Source organism: Mustela lutreola, chromosome 8 (genome assembly GCF_030435805.1).
Source record: "Mustela lutreola isolate mMusLut2 chromosome 8, mMusLut2.pri, whole genome shotgun sequence".
NCBI classification, from domain to species: domain Eukaryota; kingdom Metazoa; phylum Chordata; class Mammalia; order Carnivora; family Mustelidae; genus Mustela; species Mustela lutreola.
In genome coordinates this window covers 104890451-104916844 of record NC_081297.1, presented here as the reverse complement: position 1 = coordinate 104916844, position 26394 = coordinate 104890451, and the positions used below count along the sequence as shown (strand labels likewise).

At 39.5% G+C, this 26394-nt stretch overlaps 1 protein-coding gene across 2 annotated transcripts in view; it reads left to right on the top strand.

The window, feature by feature from the left end:
• Nucleotides 1-26394, top strand: part of PTPRR (protein tyrosine phosphatase receptor type R) — a 241843-nt gene that overhangs the window by 110077 nt on the left and 105372 nt on the right. Inside the window, exons 1-3 of one of the 2 annotated variants that reach the window (XM_059186322.1) lie at nucleotides 5608-5754; nucleotides 18063-18176; nucleotides 21675-21830. In XM_059186322.1, the coding sequence (XP_059042305.1) occupies nucleotides 18072-18176; nucleotides 21675-21830 (261 nt within the window). In that variant the 5' untranslated portion in view covers nucleotides 5608-5754; nucleotides 18063-18071. Of the gene's footprint in view, nucleotides 1-5607; nucleotides 5755-18062; nucleotides 18177-21674; nucleotides 21831-26394 lie in introns of those variants that run through there. The other variant, XM_059186321.1, reaches the window with a different exon arrangement.

Genomic DNA, 26394 nt, shown 5'->3' with positions numbered 1-26394 from the left:
GCACAGATGCTGGTGCCATTCACTGATACATGCACCGAGGACACTGTTCATTGACTGCCGCCGAGTCTCCTCATTGAAGCCCTGGGCGCACTGATGAGCTGACTGAGCCCTCCGCGGGCCGAAGCTCTGCTCTGTACATCGCCAGAGAAAGGGAATCCCCTTCCTGACCTTCAACCCTTCCTGTGTGGTCCTTGGTTGTGCCTGTTCCCAAAATGATGTTTTGTTTTGATTTATTTTGTTTTGGACTCAACTTTTCCAGAGTTCTGGTATGAGTTTAGACCTCCTCTTTCATTTCACTGAGTCCATTGTCGTTAAATCCCTCGTTTGAGACCTAATCTTCAATTTCCCTTGCACAGTTTTCTTTCCAAGAAGCTCTTAGCCTCTCATGGAAACAGACACATAGTTATTTCTAGGTCCTAGGTGTTCTAGTTGTGCCAGATTTCCTGAATCTACAGGTGGACACACTGTTATTTCAAGCCATGGTCATTCTCATGTTACTTCTATATTTTCGGCATCTTAAGTTTCTCAACAGATACCTTTACAAAAGGTTTTTCAATAATGTGGTTATATGCAGATTCCTAAAATTCCATGTTTGATTCCAGAATTTTCATCTAGTGCTTATGAGGTGATCTAGAAACAATATATCTGATTAAACTAGCCATCCTCATCTTGTTCATCCCTTTAAACACTGATAAATAGTTCTTTAGTAAAGAAATGTAATTACCTTGGGATATATTATATGAGTTGCTATATGTATAAAATTTGGTATAAATTCGTAATTTAAATAAAATGACAGTAAAGTTCACCAAGAGACAAAGCAGCATTTTCCATACTAAGCAGAGTGAGTCTAGTCTTTGCTTGCCTTCTGAAGAATGGCCACATGACTTAAAAGGACAGTTGGATTTAGAATAAGAAGGCCTGGTGCTCACTTCGGCAGCACATATACTAGAATAAGAAGGCCTGGTTATGAGCTCTGATTTTGCTACTTATTTTTTGTCCTTTAAGGTTTTTGGATTTCAGTTTCCTTGTCTATGAAATAGGGAAAAACTATCTGGCCAGGCTAGTAATTAAAAAAAAAAAATGTGTCTTGACATTTATTGGGTGCATACTATATTCCAGGCAATGTGCTAAGAATTTTAGAAGCTCTATCTCAAACCCCACAACAACCCTCCAAGGAAGGTACCAAAAAATGACCTTGCACACAAAACCCTACACATGGGTTATTGCAGCTTTATTCAAAACTGCCCAAACTTGGAGGCAATGTAGATATCCTTTTAGTACGGGAACAGATAAATAAATAAATAAATTGTGGTAATTCCAGACAACAGAATATTATTCAAGGCTAAAAAGAAATGAGAAAAAGCCATGGAAAGACATGGAGGAAACTTAAATTCTTATTACCAACCAAGTGAAAGAAGCCAATCGGAGAAGAGTACATACCCTATGAATGCAACTATATGGCATTCTGAAAAAGGCAAAACTATAGAGACAGTAAAAAAAAATCAAGGATGGCCAGGGTTTAGGGAAAAGGAAGGGATGAATGGATGGAGCACAGAGGATTTTCAGAGCAGTGAAAATATCTTATTATACATTTGCCCAAACCTACAGAATGGGCAACACCAAAAGTGAACCCTCACGTACGCTATGAAGTTAGGTGATTAAGACGTGTCCATATAGTTTCATCAATTCTAACAAGTATACTGGTCCAGTGGAGGATATTGATAATGGGGTAGATTAGCCTGTGTGGAGGCAGGAGGCATATAGGAAACCTCTACACCTTCTACTCAATTTTTCTGAGAACCTAGAATTGCTCTAAAAAAAAAAAAAAAAGTCTTAAAAAATATTGACCTTGATAGTGATTAAATAACTAGCCCAATGTCATCTAGCTATTAAGTGGAATAACTAGGCTTCAGATTTAGACCGTCTGACTCCAAATTGCTGCACTTAACTGGTGTGCTATATGGGAGAGAATGTTCAAATGTCCATGAGTGATATCAACTCTGAAATCACTATGGTTACTTTTCTCTGAAATAGGTGGTTGAACCTAGTCATTTCTCAAAAAAAAGCACAACTGCATTCTTTGTAACTGACAACTGATACCATTTCCCAGACACACATGGTGATTTTAAAATTTCAAAATCTTGGAAACTAGTCCAACAATGTAACATTTTATCAAATACCATTGCTTACCATCATTTTAATGTCTTTGTATCCCTTTACAGATTTTCACATATTTATAAAGTTATAAGGTATACAGCTTGGCATTATGCTTATTTCACTGAGTATTTTGCACTTGTTTTAGTCTTGTATTCTTTCAAGAGATATTATTGAGCTTCTAATGTAAGCCAGGTATTGTGTAGATTCTGTGAATCATCAGGAAGCAAAATAGCCAGCATCCCTGCTTTCTTAAATAATGCCTTCTAATAAGGAGAGAATATTGTACATCTATGAGGGAAAGTGCTGAGGAAAAACAAAGAAAGCGGGGTCAGGAGGCAGACAGCTACAGGAAAGATGGTATTTTAAAACTGTCTGGTCAAGGAAGACAACTCTGAAAAGGTAGTGTTCGAGGAGAGACCTGAGTGAAATGAGAGTATGAGCCCTGCATATACCTCAGGGAGAGTGTTCCTAACAGTAAGACAGTACATACAAAGGCCCTGAGGTCACAGGGAGCTTGCTGTGTTTGAAAAGCAGCAAGGAGACCAGAATGGAAGGAGTGAAATGAGTTGGGGGGAGGGGGGTAGGTGGAAGACAGAGGCTGGAATGGGGGGAAGGCATGAAGAGAGGATGCTGTTAGGGAGATCAGGTGGGGCCTTTGGAGGGTTTTCTAGGAAAGTACTGACATGATCTAATTTATGGCTTAAAAAATTAATCTGGGTTTGTGCAGAAGATAAACTACAGAGGGTAGAGTGGAAGCAGAGAGCCCAGTTAGGAGGCTATTGTCATAACACAAGTGCAAGTGATGGGAGTTAGGGTGGTAATGGTGGAGGTCATGAGAAATGGTCTTCTGAATGTTGTTCAAAGGTAGAGCTGATTGGATTTGCCAGCTGTTGTAGCTCATAGGAGAAAGAAAGGAGGTAAAAGTGATGCCTGATTTTTTAACCCAAGCACACAGAAGATTGAAGTTGTTAGTTATGGAGAGGAAGAAAATTAGAGAAGGAGCAGATCTGTGGTGGAGGTAGGGTAGGAATCATGAGTTCAGTGTAGAAAAGATCCAGTTAGTCACTGTGCTGGTCTTAGTCTGTCAATAATCAAGGTTGTGGTTGAACTGGCCCTTGTGATCCTTATTATGATTGCAAGATGCTCTACAGTGACCACCATCAGGAAAGTTTGAAAAAATAAAAGTTTATTACTTACAGGACTTGGAAATTGTACAGCACACATGGGACCACACAGCAAGCTTATGGGGAGAGAGAAAACGAGTGTGGGCCTAGAGCTCTGCCTTTGTGGGTAGGGGTAGGATGGGGGCCCAGGGTCTTATGACTTACTCTTTATTGATAAACTGAAAAATTAAAAATGGGAAGAGAAAAAGCAAGTGACCCAGATGGTCAGTGGTTGAAATCAACCCAAGATCTCTCCGACAAAGGAGTCTCAGTAAAGGGGAGGAAGCACCATTCTTTTTCTAGTGGATGTGGCTGGCAATGTGTTTTTTGGAGCTTGCCGCCTTAGAAGTGGGTGCCCTTTTGAAATGGATGCATTGGCAATCAAAGCTCAAGTCAGACACTTGTATTACAAAAACTAAAAAAAATAAAAACAAAAACAGGGACACCTGGCTGGCTCCGTGGGTTAAAGCCTCTGCCTTCGGCTCAGGTCATGATCCCAGGATCCTAGGATTGAGCCCTGCATCAGAGTCTCTGCTGAACATAGAGCCTGCTTCCTCTCCTCCCTCTTCCTGCCTCTCTGCCTATTTTTGATCTCCTTCAAATAAATAAATAAAATATTTTTAAAAAATAAAAATAAACAAGAACAAAAACAAAAACAAAACAAAACAAAACCAACAACTGTCAGGGTTTATGCTCCCATCATCCAAGTGGGTATGTCAAGTACACAACTGGATATACAAGTCCTCTGAGAGTGAGGTCCAAATTAATTTGAGACTGCAGTTTAGGAAAAAGAAAGGGATGAGGAACTGAGCACATAACCCTTCAACGTAGGGAAGTCAGGAAGATTGGAAAAGGAGTGACTGCCGAACGAGAGGCAGAACAGAAGACGTGGCCTCCTGGAAAGGAAGCCTGGTAAGGAAAGTATCAAGGGAGAGAGAAGGAGTCATCTGTGGCAAAGGCTGCTGAGAGGTGGAGCACGAAGCCTGAGACTTGACCCCTGGATGCAGTGATGACGGTTTAGCGTTACAGGAGCTGATACAGAGACAATGGCAGGTGGAACGGAGGAACTGGAAACAATGAATACGACAACTCTTGAGACCTTTGTTTGAGAGGAGACTAAGGAAAAGGGACGGTGGCCAGCCAAGGAGATCTTTTGGTTTGTTTGGCCTGTAATATGAGAAATATTGCAGCACATTTGAAGGCAAATTAGAAAGACCCACTAGAGAGGGTGGACTAAGGATGCAGGAAAAGGGGAGAGAATTGCACAGTTCACCTCCTGTTGATGCACCATAACGAACTTACCCACTTTGCACTGATGTTCATTTAAGTGGCTCCTGACTTTTTATGTAATGTTTCAAAGAAAGTCCTCGCATCTACTTATTTTTAATTCATTGGAACCACTTCCTTAAGATAAATATATATGAGGGGATTACTAGATCAAAGATCATGAACATTTTTTAAGACTCTTGAAGGTGGGCTATTCTTTAAAAAATCAACTTACCATGTCACCAGTAATGTATAAATGATGAAGTTTTATTACAACCTGCTAGCTATGCCATGTATCTTGAGGCCATAGTTCATGAAATCCCTACAATATTTCAACTTCTAACAGACTGATAGCTCCTTAAAGACAGAGATCATGTCTTAATTATCTTTACTTCCTCCCATTGTTCAGACCAAATATTTCATTACTAATAGTAATTACAACAGCCATTTATTTGAAATTCCTCTGTGTTAAGTCATAACAGTGTGCATATGGTGAAGTGGAAAAAAAATCACCAATTATAGTCAGACCAACCTGTATTTGAATGCCAGATTCATTATTTGGGCTTTACTTAAATCACTTTAAATTCTCCATTGGTAAAAACATTAATAATAATCCCTGCTTTCCAAGTTGTGATGAGTGTTGAAAGGAGATCTATTAAAAAAAAAAAATTAAAAAAAAAAAAAGAAAGAAAGAAAGGAGATCTATAAAGTCCCTACTACAGAGGAGGAAAATTTTGGAGGAAATAGCAGACTGTAGAAAAACTTTCTCATGAAAACACCTTGTAAACATCTCATTTTTAAAAGACAGAAAAAAATGAGAATCCTTCATGCAACACATCTTGTCTATAGTCCACAAAGTTCTCATCTTAGAGTTTTGTGCATCACTGTAAAATAAATCCCTATGAATTTCAATTCTAGTAAACTGTCGAAACAGCAAGCACCTGGGATGTCTCTTGGGAGGGCACAGGCTGCTACAGTAGACCTGGGATCAGCAATGACTCTAGAAATAGTACCAGGCAGTTACCTCCAGGTGGTGAAATGAGGCTTCATCTCCACACACAAGCTTAGAAATCTTGATCATTAGTCCAGCTTGCTATGGTGAGGAAAGAACACAGAGAGCACAAATGGAAGTTGAACTCATCACAACACCCAGTCAGTTTCCAAACAGGTAAGTGAATCTTTCGTGACATTAATGGTGTGAGGTTAAGAGGGTAAATATTGAGATTTCTGCCTCTATCTGTTCGTGTGGCTGTATAGGAGTGAGTCAGCAGAGAATCTGTGTGATATCTAGGGAAATATCCTTAGCCTCAAAGTTGGAAACGGAAAGAAAATGCCGTGCAATTACTCAACATCTCTAAATAGTAGAGAGCCTACCACGACCACAGGAAGTTTCTTGTAAAATTTGTATCCATCCTAAAGAGAACGGAATACAAATATATCTACTGGGACAGAATGAAAAAATATATGAAAGACACTGAGTGGATATTTTCTTGGTTGTGGTTCATGTAGTTCTCAACTGACGGGGAAAAGATGACCTAGCTTGCATTTATGGTCACAAGAAAGAGAAAACAGTTAAGTAGAATAAGTCACTAAATCTAGATTTTTTTTTTAATTATAACTGCATCTTGGGGACCCTGCCTTTGCATGCAGACTTCACTAAAAGACTAGTCAGTATCTTCAATTATAATCGGATGTGGGGACCAATGAATGAAAGTTAGAGACACGAGACCTCCCAGGCCTAATTCCCAACTGGGAACCTCAGCTTTGTTGTTTTCCACCAGTAAACCAAGAACCTTATTATTAAAGCTTGACTGTCCTCAGAAGAATTGTGGCTCTCATTAAGAATTATGTATGAATTCACGAGTTTATCTGTACCGTGCTGTCTTGGAGTGAAAAACCTCACACAATATTTAGTTCACTTAAGTCTATTTCAAAACATAAGCATTGCATTTAGAATTTAGTTTGAGTGTTTAAAAATAATATAGTGGTTCTGGTGTTGGTACAGAGTTATGGATAATTCTGATTTTATCTGCGGTCTGTGGTGATGAATAACAAAGTCAAAAATAGTGCATTTGGTGTTTCAATTCATCTTAATAATAAAATTGGTCTAACTTCCTGTCTGATTCAATATTGCAGAAAACAGTCATCAAGATGGCCCAAATATATTATTTGATTCAAGAAGTCAGTCTCTATTTCCCATGAAATACAGGGTTGTCAGATTTTTTTTAGCGTGTCTCCTGTGTGAAATATGAGCAGATAATAATGTCAAATGATGGCTTGACAATAATTTCAAAGCAGGATCTAGGATTTAGAAGCAAGATTTTAGACCAAAGAGAAACAACAGTTGTTAGGGCTTTTCTTTTAATGTCTAGTGCATAGGTACACTGTAATGTGAGGAGGACTAATGTGTTTAAATCTGTCATTTAGTAGACTTTAAAGCCTTAAAGAAAATGTGGCTTCTTAATTTTATATACCTACATATCTTCCCTGACAGATTCCACAATCTTTTTTTTTTTTTTTAAGATTTTATTTATTTGACAGACAGAGATCACAAGTAGGCAGAGAGGCAGGCAGGGGGGTGGGGAGCAGGTTCCCCGCTGAGCAGAAAGCCTGATGCGGGGCTCGATCCCAGCACCCCAAGATCATGACCTGAGCCGAAGGCAGAAGCTTTAACCCACTGAGCCACCCAGGTGCCCCCAGCTTCCACAATCTTAAGTTTATTTCTTAAATTGCTATCATGGAGGGTCACGAGGGTAGCTCAGTGGGTTAAAGCCTCTGCCTTTGGCTCAGGTCATGATCCCAGGGTCCTGGGATGAAGGCCTGCATCAGGTTCTCTGCTCAGCAGGGAGCCTGCTTCCCCCTCTATCCCTGCCTGCCTCTCTGCCTACTTGTGATCTCTTGTCTGTCAAATAAATAAATAAAATGTTTAAAAAAAAAATTGCTAGCATCGATTACTCAGGTGATAATTGGGGCTGGGTTGTGTTGTATGAAATTAGCCATTTCTATATTTAGCTGCAGTGGGAGAAATAGCTTACATATAGTCTCCTTTGTTTTTCTGATCAATCCATGCAATCCTATTTAACAATTTAATCATTAGACCAGATATAGCAATCCTAATAAATAGCATGGCTCAATCATGCTTAAAGAAAAAGAAAACAAGACGAAAAACAAGAGTATTATAGGAAATGCTAGGAAGAGATGACTGATGAAATTGGCTAGGTCATGCTGTGCCTCCAAGTTATGCCACAGACAGCCTCACTCAGAATCTTTCTTCTCTAGAAATGAGATGGTTCTCGGGATGCTAAAAACTAAAATAACACATTGTGGAAAATTGTATGCTTTTTATTATTTTGCCATCTCTTCCTGCAGATGAAAAAACCACGAGAACATTGACTAAAATGTATCCCATGTTCTGTCTTTATTCATTTTTAGCTATGCAGAAAATTGTTAATTCCCACTGTGACAGAAGTATCAAGATTACCGAGAATAAAAGTTGAAAGGACACTAAATCATAGCGTTCCTATTTGCATCTCAAAAACACATGCCCATAAACCTCATTTCATTTTACCATGTTTCTTGGTGAATTCTGTAGTTCACCAGAAGAGCAAAACACAGAATCCTATTGTAGTCATTGAAGTGAAACACGAACCACGGCCTGGGGGGGATGGAAATAAAAGACAATTTATAGCACCCTTCCGTGGTCATTAGCCTCCAAACCAACCTTGCAATCAGATCGACACTTCAGAGCCCATGGGATCTCCCTGCTCCAGCGTCTTCGTGGGAAAACTCGAGAGTCCCCCCAAAATATATTACTGTTGGTTGAATACGAGTGTGTAAGAATCAGAGGGCGCCATCTCCCTCTTTGACCCACATTGGGAATAAAGCACCCCCGGTGGCCTGTGAGGATTGCTGATTTCTTCCTTTTTTTAAAGTAACATTTATATGTTGGGTGGTTTGGGACATTATCAGTTGCTGACTAGCGAACACACAGCTTGGGGGATTATTATTTCACCCTCGCACATCTATTTTGCAGCGTCCCTAAATACTACTTAGAAGTTTGGTCTCGGTCCTTACTGGAGAGAGTGACCGGATGTCTCCTCTGTCCTTCTGGAAAAGCGGCAGGAGTGCTGCGGTCAAGGCTGTGATTACAGTTTTGTCCTCATGGCGGGGGGGATGTGAAAACCTGAATTTGTCTGACCTCGTTTTCCAGGCTTCGTGCGCCTGAGCTCCGAGCTTTTGTCCATACAGGGTTTCTGCCTGGCCCCAATTCTAGCCATTTTTGACTCAAGTCCTTAAGCTTTTTGGCTTCTGTGTTCTGTCTCCAGCATGAGAAATGGGAAAGGAAGGAGGGGAAGTAACATTACGTGGGGAGGCACCCAACGAGCACACAGAATGAGAATAATGGAGAAGTAGCGTTTGATGCAAGATAGAAAACATAATCAGGGGAGATGAATGTGGAAATTTCTGTTGACTTGGACATGTAACAATGAGACTAGAAAATTCTGTTGAAAGCAAGTAACTTGCTATTATGTTTGTTTACTGTACCCAGGATAATATCTGTGGTTAAATCGTGATTTTCCCTGGTCTCTAAGGAACTTTGTATTAAACCTCTGTTTTCTTCTATTTCATCCATAGATGTTTGTAACTTTTATAAAAAATATTTTTATAAGTACAAATAGACACAATTTCACAAGGTATAGGAATGATAATATCATAAAAGTATAGTGTTCATGTATAATATATGGAAGCCTTATCTCCTCCAGTGAATTTGTACGTGAAAAAGTGAAGACTTTTACCAGTTCATGATTTTTAAAAATAGCTTATTATAAGGATGGGGGGGGAGGTTACTCCAAATTATATAGAATTTAAAGTCTTCAAAGCAGTGTATAAAATTTCTGAACTCTTAAATTTTAGGAGTCTTCTAAGGCAAAAGAGTTACTTTTTTTTTTTTTCCAACAAGAATGTTATTAGGGAATATGAAAGGGAACACTAATTAAGAGGTAATATTAAAATAGAGGAGACAGATTAATGAAATGAAGAAAAAACTAGGTTATAAAAAGCTTTTAAATTAGTAGGATAAAGGCTTCTAATCTAAATCACTTAATTTGACTGTTTCAATATTAATATTTAATTTGTAATAGACAGTGAAAAGAAAAGGATGATGAATATAAATTCTATATCCATAAAAATATAATTTAATTTAATTCAACATCTCTTAAGAGTCTTCCATATGATTTGGGATTTGGGTTGACTGCTCACGTAGCCATGGTTTGCAAGGGTGAGGTAGGCAGAACATGGAAGCAGACATTCTAAAATCAAGGAATCTGTCCCCAAATGTGCCATTTTAACATTAAACCTCGAATATGTATATTCTTTCCAAAAGCTATATCGCTTTAGAAAAGCCAAATTGTTTTGACCATTGCTTTTTCTTCTGAGCAGATTTCCTGATTGACTTTGGCTAAAGCTCTGTGATAGCTGAAACAATCGGTGGAGGTAAACACTGGAAATCCAATCAGGCCACTTCTTAGTGTGTTGATAGTATTATTGTTTCAGGAAATAAATAAAGAACCTTCATTTGATCAACAAGGTGGCTACTCAATTTCCCCTTGTCCTGAGTATCCTGAGAAGCAGTTCATTTAATTAATGGGGCTTCCTGCTGATATATAGCAAATCCATATCTTTAAGCCAAATTTATGGAGTACCTTTTATCTGTTAGTTTTAGCTGTTTTTTGTCTGATAACTAATGTGATCCTCAGAAGCCCCATGAAGGGACGCAGGTAGCATCCCATTTGGCAGATAAAGAAACTGAGGCTCAGAGAGACCTAATCATTTGACCAAGACCCAGGATTAAATCCAAGTTTGTCTTACTCTTTGACCCATCCTCTTAACTATTATATTTTGGTGTTGCAGAGTTTTCTTATTTGGTATTTACTCACCTACCTGCAACTTCCAAACACACAAGCACAATTATTTTAAGTCATGTTCAGTCTTCCTAGTAATTAGCAAACAGAGCAGGCCAGAACTTTTAAATGTGTGAGCTCATAATTCAAGAAGCTCTTACGTATTTCCCTTTTCCGCAAGGTCTTACGTTTCTAAACATGCAATTACTGTACTTTTTCTCACTCCCTACCAGTACACATTTAGCTCCTTCATGAATCGTTCCCTTGACGGGCTCATCAGTTGCTGGGGCTGCCCAGAGCTTCAGCAGAGCAAGGATGCCAGAAATTCAGAAAGCTGGTGTTGCTGTGGTTTTCAGAATGTCTCAAAACATTCGTCTGACCAAAACTCTAGTATTGTCATTTCATGTGTGAAAGGGGTAGCTCATCCCAGTGTAGGGTCTTAGGAAGCAAGATTAAGTCATCTGACGTGCTGTGGTAGTACAAAGGTCAAAGTTCTTGCCATCTGGAGGGGAAAAAAAGGCTTAGTCTATGAACCATTCTGTCTTTCTCCTTTTGTTCTCAACAAAAACTGGTCCTAGTCTTATGCCTTTTTCTTCAGAATATACTCACTTTTTAACCCCCTAAATACTCAGTATACACTGAGAACATGCTGATTTTACTTTATGAGTATCAATGTTTACTAACCCTTAAAACTCAAGTTAAATGATCCTTCGGAATAAATGAAAGTCTGTGGAATTGTACGTCATGCAACCATATTTCTACACAGATTTTACTTATTTGAGAGAGAGTACATATGCAGGGGGAGGGGCAGAGGGAGACACAGACTCTCTGCTAAACAGAGAGCCCAATGAGGGGCTCAATCCTAGGACCCCAGGATCATGACCTGACCCAAAGGCAGACGTTAGACTGACTGAACCACCCAGGCAACCTGGCCATGTACTTTTTTTTTTTTTTTTTTTTTAAGATTATTTATTTATTTATTTGACAGAGAGAGATGACAAGTAGGCAGAGGCAGGCAGAGTGAGAAGGGGAAGCAGGCTCCCCGCTGAGCAGAAAGCCCAATGTGGGGCTGGATCCCAGGACCCTAGGATCATGACCTGAGCCGAAGGCAGAGGCTTAACCCACTGAGCCACCCAGGTACCCCTCGGACATGTACTTTTAAATGAGTTCCAACAAAGATTCATTTAGCCTAATTCACCGTGGACCACATTTTGAGAACCACTACTTAACGCCCACCAAATACTCCTCATCAACAAATCCCATAGCCTTTTATTGGTCCACATTTTTCTTAATCTCCGCAACATCTGGCAATGTTGACAAACCACTTTTGGAACTCTACTCCTGACTTCCGTTAACACCATATTCTTGATTTTCCTCTGACCCTTCTCTGTGGATAGCTTTACTGAAATCAAGTTAACCAACAAGAAAAGTTTTAGAGCCTTTTGCCTTTTTCAGGGGTCAGGGGCCAGTGGGGGAGCATGTAATGTTTGACTTTGTAGTGTCATGTGTTGGTGTTAAGGACCCCAAAAAATAGCATCCTTCTCCCTTTCTGAGAAAGACAGAGGAAGCAGCATGTAGAGATAAAAATGTAACTTCACTGTTGACTGGACTGCTGGAGATAAGACTTAGGAGCATGATAGCAATATACTTCCATAACTGCCTCTCCCTCTTGGGCAAATTTACCCACTAGCCACAGGAATACCAACCAAGTGTGGCCTTCTCGAAACGGACAGAGCCTTTATAACTTGCTTTACCAGTTGCAAAGAGAAGACCAGATGTTATGCTCTTTACAGACAAGCAGACCCCAGAAGGAAAGCGCAGAGCCCACATGCCCCAGTGTCTCATTCCAAATACACCAATTACACAAGCCACTTTCCCTCCCCTGGGGAAACTGTGGAGGGGAGGAATTCAGGGATATACTGTATTTGGACTGCCACCACAAAGAATAAAGCATCAGGGTTGGGGAATAAGTGTTTCCTCATAACATCAGGGGAAAAAGAAAGCCATAGAAATGTGACAGTTATAGCATCAGATTAAAATGGATAAAAATTTGTATGATACATATGGGTATATCTAATATGTACATTTATTATATTATATTATATTATATTATATTATATTATATTGCTTATGTATCAGAAAAAAGCTAACACTAAAAACACTACAACTTTTATTTCAGGGTAATGGGATAAACTGCTATGGAGAATATTCACTTCTCTTTCTAATTCTTTGTATTTTCTAAAGCTTCTATCATGAGTATATTTAATTTTTATCATTAGAAAGATAAACTTTAAACTCTCAAATTAGCCACAAGAAATAGACACTAACACTGATTAAGTTTGAATTCCATTTACAACCAATATAGCATACAATTCTGAAAAACTATATTGATTTTGCCTATTAGAAGTAAGCTTCAGAAAGTTGATAAGATGAGGGGTGCCTGGGTGGCTCAGTTGGTTAAGCATCTGACTCTTGGTTGCGACTCGGGTCGTGATCTCGGGGACCTGAGATCAAGCCCTGCACTGGGCTGGGTGCTAAGCAGGGAGTCTGCTTGTCCCTCTCCCTCTGCTCCTCCCCAGCCCCCACTCTCTCTTTTCCATAAATAAATAAATAATCTTTAAAAAAAAAAAAAAAAGAAACTCATTTTTTTCCCTCCTGCATGGTGGAGTGGTCAAACTATCAGAGACATATTAATTACAAATGAAATATACATCGTGTTAAATCGAATCTTTGTGGTTGTGAATGAGTAGGCATTTCAGGTGAACTGTTTAACCAAATGTAATCTTCTCAAGAGTAATGTCCTGGTTTTGTAACCTTTCCTATGCTTACCATGGAACTCAGATTCCTTCAGTAACAACACAGCGTTGCTGATGATGATTCACGAATTCCTTTATTCCACAAAAGATATTTTCAATACCAACCATATGCCAGGCACCCTTCTAGGTTCTGGGGATATAGCAGAGAACCAGGTCCCACACCAGGGGAGCTCATGTTTTAGCAAGGGAAGGAATAAAAGAAACAAGAGACTATCAGATAGTGGTAAGTGGGAAATAAGTCACAGTGATGTGATAGGGAGTGCCTGGGTGGGGGGAAGGCCTCCCTGAGGGGTGGCATTTTAACTGGAAGCGGCACAACGAGAAGGAACCCGCGTACAGTGATATCAAACAGCTCTCGAGGGGGCAGGCAGATGCCAATGCCATGAGGTAAAAATGAGAGCAGCTTGTTTGAGGAACTGGAGAAAGGATAGGGTGGCTTGAGGGAGGGATATGAGATGAGGCTCAGAACAAACAGGAAGCAGATAAAGTAGGGCCTTAGTGGCCCTAATTGAATTTTACTCTAGTGTGATAGAAAGTTGGGAGTATTTTTTTTTTTAGGATTTTATTTATTTATTTGACAGACAGAGATCACAAGTAGGCAGAGAGGCAGGCAGAGAGAGAGGGGGGGAAGCAGGCTCTCTGCTCAGCAGGGAGTCTGATGTGGGGCTCGATCCCAGGACCCCGGGATCATGACCGGAGCAGAAGGCAGAGGCTTTACCCACTGAGCCATCCAGGCGCCCCAGAAAGTTGGAAGTATTTTATGAGGGAAAGAGAAGCTGAACTCTTTGGGAAAAATCGATTTAAAAATGGATACAAAAAACTGAGAGAAGTTTTGTCACTTCTTGTCTGAAGCAGTGAAGAGAGAACATATCTTGTCACAAAGAGTGGGCTGGCAGAACTCAGAAGGTACAAGAAGACAACAATAAAACGCACATTACAGATATCAAAACCACATTAGAAACAAAAGAAGTAGAACAGGTTCTGCTGAAGACATAGCCCGAGAAAGTTTCAATTGAATAAAGACGTGTCCGTGGTTAGAGAAAATAAGTACACAAAATAAAGAGGTTAGAGACAAAGACAAAGACTAGATAACTGCACAATTGTTGCCCTTGAAGATGAACCAAAAAATAAGTAGAAGAGATAGCATTCCAATGTAGAATTGGAGAAAGCAGAGAATTTGGAATCCGTAGACTTCAGGGCACAGCGCTGCAGGAACTATCAACCCAAGGAAATGTCCTGATGAAGTTTTTTAACTTTAAAAAAGGTAGAGACTCCTGTGAGATTTCAGACAGAAACATCGGGTTAGCTACAGGACAGGCTAGCCTCAAGCCTTTGTCACTTGACAATCTAACCTCTAGACAAAATGAGGAGGCTCCTTGCTAATAATGTGAAGACAGAGACCCCAGGGAGCAATGAGCACAAAAAGTTAGAGATAGGGTGGATTCCTCTTAAGGTATCTCTCCAGTAAGATAGATGACCATTTGACCTTCCCCATCCAAATGGGGCTCCTGGGCATGGTCCTGACTTACTGGGGTTGATCAGATGGCAGACCAGGCTGCATTATATAAAGACAAGTACAACATTTGGAAACCTGCCACCCTCCCAGGCAAAGATAATCCAACTGTTCTTTAGAAATAAATTGCTAAAAGCCAATCACATACATATAATTTAAACATAATAATTGTGGCTAGATTTAATCAATTCTACTGGACTGATTTATATCTATCATTCATAGGCATCATTGACTTTAGTGGACAATCTGGTGACAAAAGAAAGAAGGTCTTATTACGAAGAGTATTTCTTTTTGTGGAGTTGTAGGGTTGCCACGGGGTGCAGGTGGGGTGGAGTGGAGAACCTAGACGTCAGGTAAAAAGAACTGACTCAGGAATCTCTTAACAAGGGAGAGCCCAATAAATTTAAATACAGATGGAGTTTGAAATCTTTGAATTTTTTAATATGTTCTACTTTTTTCTGTGTATGTATTCGTAATAATCAAAAACACAATTGTTTTTTGGATAATAACTTTATTTGCATTATTTACTACTGTGAAATGGCTTAGGATTTACATTTGGAAAGAGCATTTGAGTCTCTTGAAATTAAAAGCTTAAATCATTGGTGTGTTAAATAATACAAATGACTAAATGGGTTTAGAACTCAGACTAAAATGTATTTTGCATTACTATATGGTAACTTTGAAGTTGCGACACTGCTGTTATGCCATGGAGATTTGTATTCTATCGTAGTTGTTGTGATTTCACATAATAGAATGAAAAGAAGCTGTGCATCTCTATCATCTACCCAGAAGGAAGGAGAGAACATATATCCTCTATTTACAGGAATTCATATACTTTGATTTTCTCTGAAATAAAATTTTTATTTTGTTTAAGATCCTTTGCTTTTCCTCAGTTGCACTCATTTGAATGTCTGGCCCATGTTAGACCCTCACATATATATTTACTTGTTTGTACTTCATTTTATCATCACCATTTTATGGGGAATCGTCAGAAATACATAACAACTTTTCTCAGGCAAGCAGAGAACTGAGGCAAATTATTCCAATGTTTTGATGCAATGAGCCGATGATTGCAATTTTTAAGCTAATTATTTCAAGTCCCTTCTTCACTTTAGCTAGGTAGTCTACATTTCTTTTTCAAATGCACAGCTTTTGCCTTCTTAGAAAGTTGCAATTTTGAGTGATTTTTAATCTTGATTTCCCATTTCACTTCCATTTGCCATATTAATCTGAGGAACTTAGACTTTAATATTGTTTCCACAGTTACAAGCTTTGAGCTAATCATGGCCCTGGGAATTGAGTTCTCAAGTGTGTATACAACCCCCTTGACTCTCAGTTCCCAGAGTCGACTGTTGGAGCTCCAAATCTTGCCCATGGGGATCAGGAGCAGTGGCTGCCTGCTCACAATGCCTGACAAACACTGGGGGTGAGCCAGGAGTCAGTGGTTCCTAATCAGCATTTGCAAGAACCGAGGAACCCATCTTTGGTCTTGCAAAAGGGGAGAAGTGTATCCCATTATCTGTAGACGGTTTCTGCTGCCTTGCAGAACCAAAAGGAAGCTGTTGGACTAAAGGAAACCCCTGTTTCTCAGAACCACGAGGTGGACTGAGATTTTCTTATCTCTTGGATTTTCCATTAAGCATCTTTCCATAGAACATAAAGCATGCTTGAAAGTTCAGTACTTTCCTCATTACCGCATTTCCAAACCCAACTCAACCTTCAGGGTTGATCTCAAGTCTTACTTTCGGTATTAAGTTATGTTTTTTATATTGGGAAGAACTTTAGTCTATAGATAAGTACAGAAAATAATATAGCAGACAATTATGTCCTATTTGATGGTTTCGTTTAATAAAAAAAGTATCACTGATGGTGTTGCTGTAGTTTTTCTACCTACCCCCAACGTAATTCTCCTTTCTCCCTCTCCAGAAGCAAGTTGTACCTGATCATTAGGCTGTTGGCTCAAAGTTTAAAATGGTTGTACCGTTTTCTGGATCTCAGCTGTTTGCAAGCAGTCCAGTTCTAGCTTCCTAATATGGCCAACCTCTATGGCCCCTGACCCAAAGCAAGCATTAAAAGATCCTAAAGTATAAAAGCAGTGTGGAGCCGCGTCTGCCATTTTGACGGGGAACCATTCACCTCCTTGACCTCCCAACTCTCTCTGATTCCTGTAGCATTGAGCATTTGGTCCAGTTTCCAATCACTTCTTTTGTGCTAACTCTATGTATAGCAGCTGTATTGTTTCCTTGAAAAAAAAAATACATTCTCAAAAACAGTTCCATTTTTCTTTTACAACAAACTGTGTAAGAATCCTCTTAGGGTTTTAGTATCACAGTCGATTATACTTGCAAGCCAATCTCTTTATCAGAGAAGTGTCACTTAGAAGTGTGCTTTACTTCATAGAATAGATGCTATTGCAACCATCCAACAGTCATTGATAACCAACTATGGTCAAGTTAGCAAAGTAAGCATAATGAGATACAAGAAATGCATAAAGATTTGGTTTCCCTGTCGTGGGCAAAATGATTATGATACCTTTTTGAAAATACATAGTTAACAACTTCATGCTTTAAATATAGTAACAGCACCCATGGCTTAAATAAAGGCTGTGTTATTAATTTTGTAACTTGACTTGTATTTTGGGAATTTTTAAGGATTTAGTTCTTTTTTCCAAAATAACCTAAAAATCAAGAGTGTGCACCCCAACAATTGAATAACAACTGTTTATCTTAGACCAAATTATCAGTACCATGGGCTTCTTTACCAGAGTTTGAAAATGCATTTTTAGACCTTCTTCTTTTGCCTTGTACTGGCAACAGATGACTGTATAGGGAAACCGCCAAGTCTGGCATTACAGAACTTACACAGCATGTGACTGTGTGTGAACACAAATTAAAGATGTCCTAAGGCTTGGATTACTGAAATGTAGTTGGCCGTATATTCCATTCTGTCATCTGGACTGAAACTAAAGACCAACACGCATTTCAGTGAAATTCCTTGGGAACTGATTATGCCTTTGCATTATTTATTATGACTAGACAAATTGCACCATCTTTTTCACTAACGTCATTTAAAATTTCAGGTAACATGTCCCTATAACTTTATCTCCCCTAAAAATGCCATAAAACACCATGAGTGTGAATTTATCAATCACAGAAATTGTTGTGGTCAGTCATCGGTCAGGAACTGAATGCCTTGAACGACAGATGACTGTCATTTTGATTTCTTTTTTCTTTTCTTTATTTTTCAGACACTGCAAATGGACGTAAGCAGGCTGAACATAACCTTGCTTCGGATATTCCGCCAGGGAGTGGCCGCAGCTCTAGGAATCTTACCCCAGCAAGTGCACATCAACCGCCTCGTTGTAAGATGCCAACATTTTGCATTTCCCAGAGTATAAACTGATTTTTATTGTAGGCTTACATAATAAAGAATGCCCATGCTATTTTTCTATGGCCCATGAGCCAAATTTGGCATGCCACCTGTTTATGCAAGGAAAGTTTCATTGGAACAAGCCCCACCCATTTTTTCCCAGATTGTCTATGGCTGTTTTCTGGCTGCAATGGTAGAGTTGAGTAGTTGCAACAGATTTTTGACTAAATTGAAAGCTATAGTATTTGCTGGATGGCCCTTCCCAGAAAAAGTTTGTCAACCCTCTCATAGTTCAAGGCTAGCTCTACCCTGATAGGTGTGACTAGAAGAGCTAAAAATACTTGTCTCCCCAACCCAACGGTACTCCCAAAATATTCTCCCTAAGAGTGAAAGCTTCTACGTCAGTGAAGACACTGTCTCCAGACTGTAACTATTAAAACCCTTCAAGTGTGTCAAGATGACAAATATATTGGCAAATAAAGAGTAAAGAAGAACCAAATCTTAAGGACAGCAGCCCAAGTGGAATGCAAGAATAAATAATGCCGGGGCTCCTGGGTGGCTCAGTCGGTTAAGCGCCTGCCTTTGGCTCAGGTCATGATCCCAGGGTTCTGGGTTGATTCCTACATTGGGAGGGGGGAGGTCTCCGCTCAGCGGGGAGCCTGCTTCTCTGGCCTCTGCCTTATGAATAAAATTTAAAAAAGAAAATCTAAAAAAAAAAAAAAACCAACAACCCTAGGATAAAAAAGAATAATGCTGAAAAATCACGAGAACACTTAGGTTGAGTATCTGGGGTGGGGATGAGGTGAAGCGGAAGACTCTTCTGTAGAAAGCCCACTTCAGACCTACCTGTCAACACTTCACATCACTTCTTTCCCCTTCCCTCCGTGTTTGGGACCGTTGATGTCGCCCAGCTGCCTGCTCCCATCGGCACGTGAAGGAGGGTGTGAGCAAAGGGCAAAGATTGGCAAATCCAAATGATAGGATTTTCTTTTTGTAAACAGCTGATTACCCAAGGTTCCTCTGAGAAGGGACTCCGGGACCATCTTACTTACCTCTTACTGTATCCTCCTTGCTGTCAGTTCTGACGCTCCTGCCTGAGCTCGTCTTTTTCTTCCATCAGTATCTGCACTTTCAGCTACAAAGAAGAATTTCCTTTTTATTTTGGTTTAGAGCTTTTGTCTCTCTTTGTTTTTTCTGTGTGTGGAGAGTGAGTTGTTTCAGGTCCCATAATAACTTCTCTTCTGTAAGCCAGCTTTCCTTGGGACTAAATAAGCTGAAAAAAAAAAAATAATCCATCAAAGTTTTTAATGCAGTACGATTGAAGAGGAAATGCAATATTGCCCAATATCCTAAAAGCGTTAAATTGGTTATTTCTATCCAGGGCATAGCTGGCTCAAGTGAGAAGACGGAAGTATTAGAGATGTCTGAGAGCCAGACCTAAACTCTGTGTGTGTGTGTGTGTGTGTGTGTGTGTGTGTGTGTGTGTGTGTTAGATATCTTAAGTATACTTTGAGGTGTATAGATTTAAGGAGCATAATGGCTCTTTGCAGAAATAAGAGATTGGCCACACCCAAGGAAGTACATGCTCATCCTCAGAGAACGTTAGTGGCATTTATATGTATCTGTTTCCAAGAACAATTATTATATTGCCGGGAGCTACTATGAAGCCAAGGGCAGTGGAGCTCAGTGATTCAGAGCACTGCTTCTGAGGCACAGACAGAACTGTACTCCATTTCCGGCTTGGCCTTATCCCAGTTCTGTGACCTTAGGCAAGCCACTTCGGTTTCTTCTTTTATAAATTGGAGATAACCGTAATACCTATACTCTGGAGGTGTTTTGAGCATTAAATGAGATAACAGATTTACCATGCTCTGGAGTGTGTCAGGCACAAAACAAGTGATCTGTTTCTACTGTTGCTGTTACTAGGTCAGAAACTAAATTATTATAAACATGTTTTACACCAACATTATGCTATGTTTAGTCATTGTCTGATGTCCCCTGCAAACACAAAAATTGTTTTTAACTTAATTTTTTTTAAGATTTTATTTATTTATTTATTTGTCAGAGAGTGAGAGAGAGCGAGCTCAAGCAGAGGGAGCAGCAGGCAGAGGGAGAAACTAACTTACCCCTGAGCAGGGAACCTGATGTGGGACTCATTTCCAGGACCCCAAGATCAAGACCTGAGCCGAAGGCAGATGCTTGACCAACTGAGCTACCAAGGTGTCCCCGGAAATGTTTTTTCTGGATTGCTAGTATACTGATATTGCATTTTATTTTTTATTATTTTAAAATTTCATTTATTTATTTACTTATTTATTTAACAGACAGAGATCGCAAATAGGCAGAGAGAGAGGCAGAGAAAGAGAGGAGGAAGCAGACTCCCTGCTTGATCCTGAGATCATGACCTGAGCTGAAAGCAGAGGCTTTAATCCACTGAGCCACCTAGGCACCCCCTGACATCGCATTTTAGTTTAAGTGCTTCCAAAGTGAGCACGACACTGCGTTTTTATACCCAGCTGAACTGATAAGTTGCATTGAAAGAACATTTTCTAGCACAAGAGAACTCTACATATCAAAAAGAAAAGACCAGCAACAATTTCCTCTAGAAAGGCACTGTCTAAATTGTAAAGGAGAATCTGTCAGTGACAATATCATTTTTGTTTAGTGTTTGGTTTTGTGTGTGTATGTGACATATCAGCCATTTATGGTAAGAAATCCTGTTTCCTTTTCAGGTAATGAGGTAATACTAAGAAGAAAGTATCAGGATATTACTGCACAGTGTATGCATTTCTACCAAGGATAGATTTTTTTTTTTTAAGATTTTATTTATTTGAGAGAGAGAGGGAGAGGAAGAGTGGAGAAGGAGAGTAAAAGGGAGCTGAGTAGTGAGCCTGATGTGGGACTCGATCCCAGGACGCTAGGATCATGACCTGAGCCGAAAGTAGATGCTTTAACCCACTGAGCCACCCAAGCGTCCCCCAAGGATAGACTTTAAAAGTATAATATATTTGAGGAGAGGGATAGGATTGGGGAAGCAACTTCAAAGCTCATCTGGCATCAGCTTCCTTAGTTAGCCCAGCCCTCACATTGATACAGGTTATAAGGAAAATATATGGAGTCGTGAGGGCTAATAATTGCACTGCTACATCAGGTTTTATTTAATTCATTTGCTTTTTAAACACTTCTTTAAACACAATTGCTCTGGGAACGTCTGAAAGCTGTTTTTCAAAAATTACAATACGGAGTGGCAATTAAACCAGCTTCCAGGGAAATACAAAGTTACAAATCTTGAAAGAAAGTCATTAGAAGATTCCAGGCTTCAGGCTGATAATATTAAGTGTGCCAGATAACTAGCAAACCGTATCTCCAAGATGCCTTTGGAGCTTCTAGGCTTCTAATTTTCTTTAATGATTCTAGAGAAAAGGTGAAAATATTTCCCAAAGCTGTTTAAAATGTCTATTAACCTATACAAATAATTTGTTTTTACTAGGAAAAGAAGAACAGTGTTGAACTATTTGTGTCTCCTGTAAACCGAAAAGGAGGGACTTCAGATGCTCTGCCGTCTGAGGAAGTGCTGCGTTCACTTAATATAAATGTTTTACATCAAAGTTTATCCCAATTTGGAATTATAGGAGTCTCCCCTGAGGTATGTTATTCATGGGATATTTCATTTAGAAACGTGCACAGTTTGTGTGACAGGGTAACTCGATCCCAGGAGGTGTTGAAATGAAAGCTGTTTATGGTGTGTTATTTGATAATAAAAATCTCCCTAAGGGTCAGACTTGTCTGACCCTCATACTTAATATGTTTATTCCTTAAGGAAGTTTATTTTCACATCAAAGTTCCATTCTGAGACACTTTCTTCTCTAAATCTTTATGGTCTTGTAACTTATTTCGACTTATCCAGTAAATTATACCAAAGAGAAACCATTTGGATATATTTGTCAGGTGATTGCTTGAAACTGTAGGGTCAAAGGAAAACCACCCTGCTTTCTTCCCTAACAGGTGTACTCCTCACTGCCTTCATGGTCAAAGTGGTTACCAGATACTCACCTTTGTCCACAACTTTGGAATTAATTGGAAATGCATTTTTGTTTGTTTGCTTTAGTTTGTTTCCCAAGGAACCCTGTTTTAACCTTGTTGTTCCCAAGGAACCCTGTGGATAGAGGCTTCATAGTGTTTTCTAAATTTGACATTTTAAAAAAAGATTTTATTTATTTATTTGACAGACAGAGATCACAAGTAGGCAGAGAGGCAGGTAGAGAGAGAGGGAAGCAGGCTCTCGGCTGAGCAGAGAGCCTGATGCGGAGCTCGATCCCAGGACCCTAGGATCATGACCAGAGCTGAAGACAGAGGCCTCAACCCACTGAGCCACCCAGGCGCCCCATAAATTTGACGTTTTTTAAATTGCCCCCATCGTCTCTGCCATCCTCACTTCTGAATCAATTCAGTCCCCCCCCCCCGCTTTTTTTACTACTTCTGCTTCATCGCACTGTAACAAACTCACTAGAATGATCACCATCCTAAATATATGTAATTAAATCCGTGAAATCATAGAATCAGACTTGAGGGAATGTATGTGAACATTTTATAGATGCAGAAAGTAAGGCCCGTTGAAATGAAGTGACTTCATCAAAGTGACAAGCAAGTGGAGTATAAAACAACATCTGACATCTAGACATCTTGATTCCTAGTCTCTTCCCCTTTGCAGGAAAGCACAATGCCACTCATCTCAGCAAATATCACAGGTGTGGTGCAGAAAGCTTGGATACCAGACTGAATTTGAGTCCCAAAGCCAGCCACTGGGATGCATGTGACCCTGGGCAGGTGGTTTAATGTCTGTGAGATTAAATCTGTCTTTGCATAATATTGGCCCCTCGGAGCCTCAGTCTCTTCCTTTCCAAAATGGATCAATTTAAAAAAAAAAAAAAAAAGGTATAGTTTTTATCTCATAGACTTGAAATATGAATTAAACTTTAGAAATCCATATGGAAGTCCTCACCTACAGTAGGCACCGAATATAATTTGAACACAGGACAAGTTTTTTTCGGGCAGGATGAAAATGTGTTTCATCTTCAAACCATGACTGGAACAGCCACCCCCAGCTGCTCTGGCTGCATTAAGGTCTGCTCCCCTCCTTGCCCTCTCCAAGCTCTGCCCACCCCCGTCACATACACAGGGGATTTTTCTCTCTTGCCACATAGTCATCGTTCTAAAAGCAAATCTGGCCATGCCCTCCGAACGTCAGGATTCTTCTCTGGCTTCCTAAATGCTACAGAATCAGGTCTGGATTTCTTAATATGATCCGAGGTCCTTTGTGCACTGGGCTTTCTAATAGTTGAGCAACATCCTCCTAGTTTCAGCAACTCCAGACTCAGAAGGTATCAGCCCCCATACCGTCTCTTCCCTCCAGGCTGGTGCCTATGTCGATCCGTCTGCCCAACCTTCATTCAGTACCTGGCATATAGTGGGCGCACAGACAGCTGAGTGTTGTGTAGATAATATCCAAGTTGAACAACTAAATGAATAAACAAACAAACGAACAAATAAAATGGGATTTTCGCTTTCAACAAATTTGTATTCTAGTAGGGCAAATAAGACGGAAGCTGCCAAGGAGAATATAGGGGTAGGTGTAGGTAATGGTACCACACTGAGCTGTAAGAGCTTTGAGGAAGAAGAGGCCGCCTCCTGCTTCCGAGAAGAGAGGGTCCATGTGAGCTATAACCCCCAAACCCCTCACCAACCTAACTGCATGTGACTCTGACGGGCCTCCCTTTTGTTTCAAACCAAACCCCATTTTCATATCTAGGTCCTTGACCTAGGCCATGCACACTGTCTTGCTCAGGACAATTCTTCAAAATTTAAGAAGACCACTGGGTTAATTTATTCTTCTTCCTGTAAGCTTTCAGTGAATATTATAAGCATCCTTCCCTGTTGCTTTATTCTGAGTTTAAGTGAGTCATCCAGATTTGCAAGCCCAGAGAAGCTCACCAAACCAAAACCTAGTTAAAATCAAGTGTTTGTCCTTCAATACACTTCAGCCCAGTAAAGATGAGGAGCTTGTCACAGAACTATGAACCCACAGTAGACCTTAGGTCTGTACTGCACTTGAATAATGGAAGTGTATTTGATGGTCAAAATGAGATATATTTTATGAAAATAGAGGAATTTAGAAATCTAGAGTCTAGAAATTATTACATCATAGAAGACTAGGAAGTATTTTAATTGGATATAAGAGGCATTTCATTAAGGACAGATGGATTGTTGGAGGGCCTTTGTTCAGGCACTTCTGGAATGGACCCAGCATTGCCCTCTGACTTGAAGCTCTAATGCACAAACAGGAGAAAACCATCTATGGTCATGGGCAGCCTCAGCCACGTATAGTCCACAGGGGCACTGAGGAAGCATTTGTTAATATTTGTTTAAGCTGGTGATGGTATCCCGTGAGTTTCCTCATGTCTTTAGTCATTATTGTCAGTAATGTGTGAGAACAGCTTATGCCTCAACCCATTCTTTTACATTTTTATCCCAAAGTTATAGCTGTACTATAATAACTAACATGTTTATTAACAGGGAAAAAAAAAGAATATTTGTATTTTGGTTGTTCATCCTTTATCTGGATTACAGAACACTGTGAATGATGTCTCAAAGAATTCATTTCCCAAACTTACATTAATTACTTTCAGGGAAGGATGTGTTTTCTGCTGTCGTCCTTTCTTTATTTGCTTGTTTGTTGTTGTTTGTTAGTTTTTTTAATTAGAAATGACTCGTGACGGGACGCCTGGGTGGCTCAGTGGGTTAAAGCCTCTGCCTTTGGCTCAGGTCATGATCTCAGAGTCCTGGGATCGGGTCCCACATCAGGCTCTCTGCTCAGCAGGGAGCCTGCTTCCTCTTCTCTCTCTCTGCCTACTTGTTATCTCTGTCAAATAAATAAATAAAATCTTTAAAAAAAAAAAAAAAAAAAGAAAGAAAGAAAGAAATGACTCTTGAGAAACAAAAATACCAGAGAATTACTTTTGTTCATTCATCTGTTTTCACTTTGAATCTAAGTTTTATTTGGAGAAAAGACATTATTTCTTTTATATATTTTTATGACCTAGCATGATGTAGGCACTTCAATATTATTTTATTATAAGATGCTCGTAAACATAAAAGTAGACTTCCTGTTGCCTTGTAAGTTAAAGCTTAAGGAAATAAAATGAAATTCATTATTTTAACTTCTATTTTTAGAAAATTAATTTGAGTATTAAATAATTAATTAATTAAAATCTATTGAAACACTAAGCTCTACACTGATAATAAAAATGATTTTAGGATTTGCTATTTTTGCATAATTGCCAATTATTCCCTCTTGACAGTTCTTCTGCTTCAAAGGACAAAGTTACCTTCTTTAAATAACAGGCCAGTGTGCTGAATGATAGCTTTTGTGGAATATTTCCAAAGAGAAAAAAAACACACCAAATAAATATGTACCGTAACCCATGAGTACGGCGACTGTTCGTTCCTTGAAACTGCAACATGAGTCAGGGATTTAAAGAATTTTCATCCTGGCCCTCCAGTGCAGAGGAGAAATGTGATTACTGTTAACATGTGTCAGATCATTCAAAATGAACTGTTCACTTTGTGCACAACCCAGTGGAAGTTGGGCATTTGTCAAACAAAATTACATTGTTGGTGGATATACCTCATTTATCTGCCTAGTTCAACCAATTTGCCAGATAATTTATAATATTTCCGTTCCATTCTTATTCTGTGTGCCTATCTCTTCTCAAAAGCTTTAGCTTCTAAGTCTCCATATCATCTCTCCTAACATTTGGGATGTCTTGCACCACTTGGGATCAGAATTGGTTTTAAAAAAAAAAGCCAATAAAACAACTATATTGCATCAAATTATTAAACAGGATATAGAGATGTCGTGTTATGGATAGAGGAAACTGCCCAAATTTTAAGTAGTAAACTAAAACAAAACCTAGCAACTTTTTTCACGGCAACAAAGTTAAAGGGCAAAGCGATATAGAGAGATGTAGCTGTGAAATCAGAGGTAAATATGGTACAGGGGCATTGGGCTTGACCTGACCATGGAGACTCTGAATTATTGAACCCTCAGCCCCTCAGGCAAAGGTTACATTGGAGATTCATGGGGGTTACAATCTTTTGTCTTGTGGGATCTTAACTACTAACTTTTCCATTTATGACCTTGTCCTTATCAA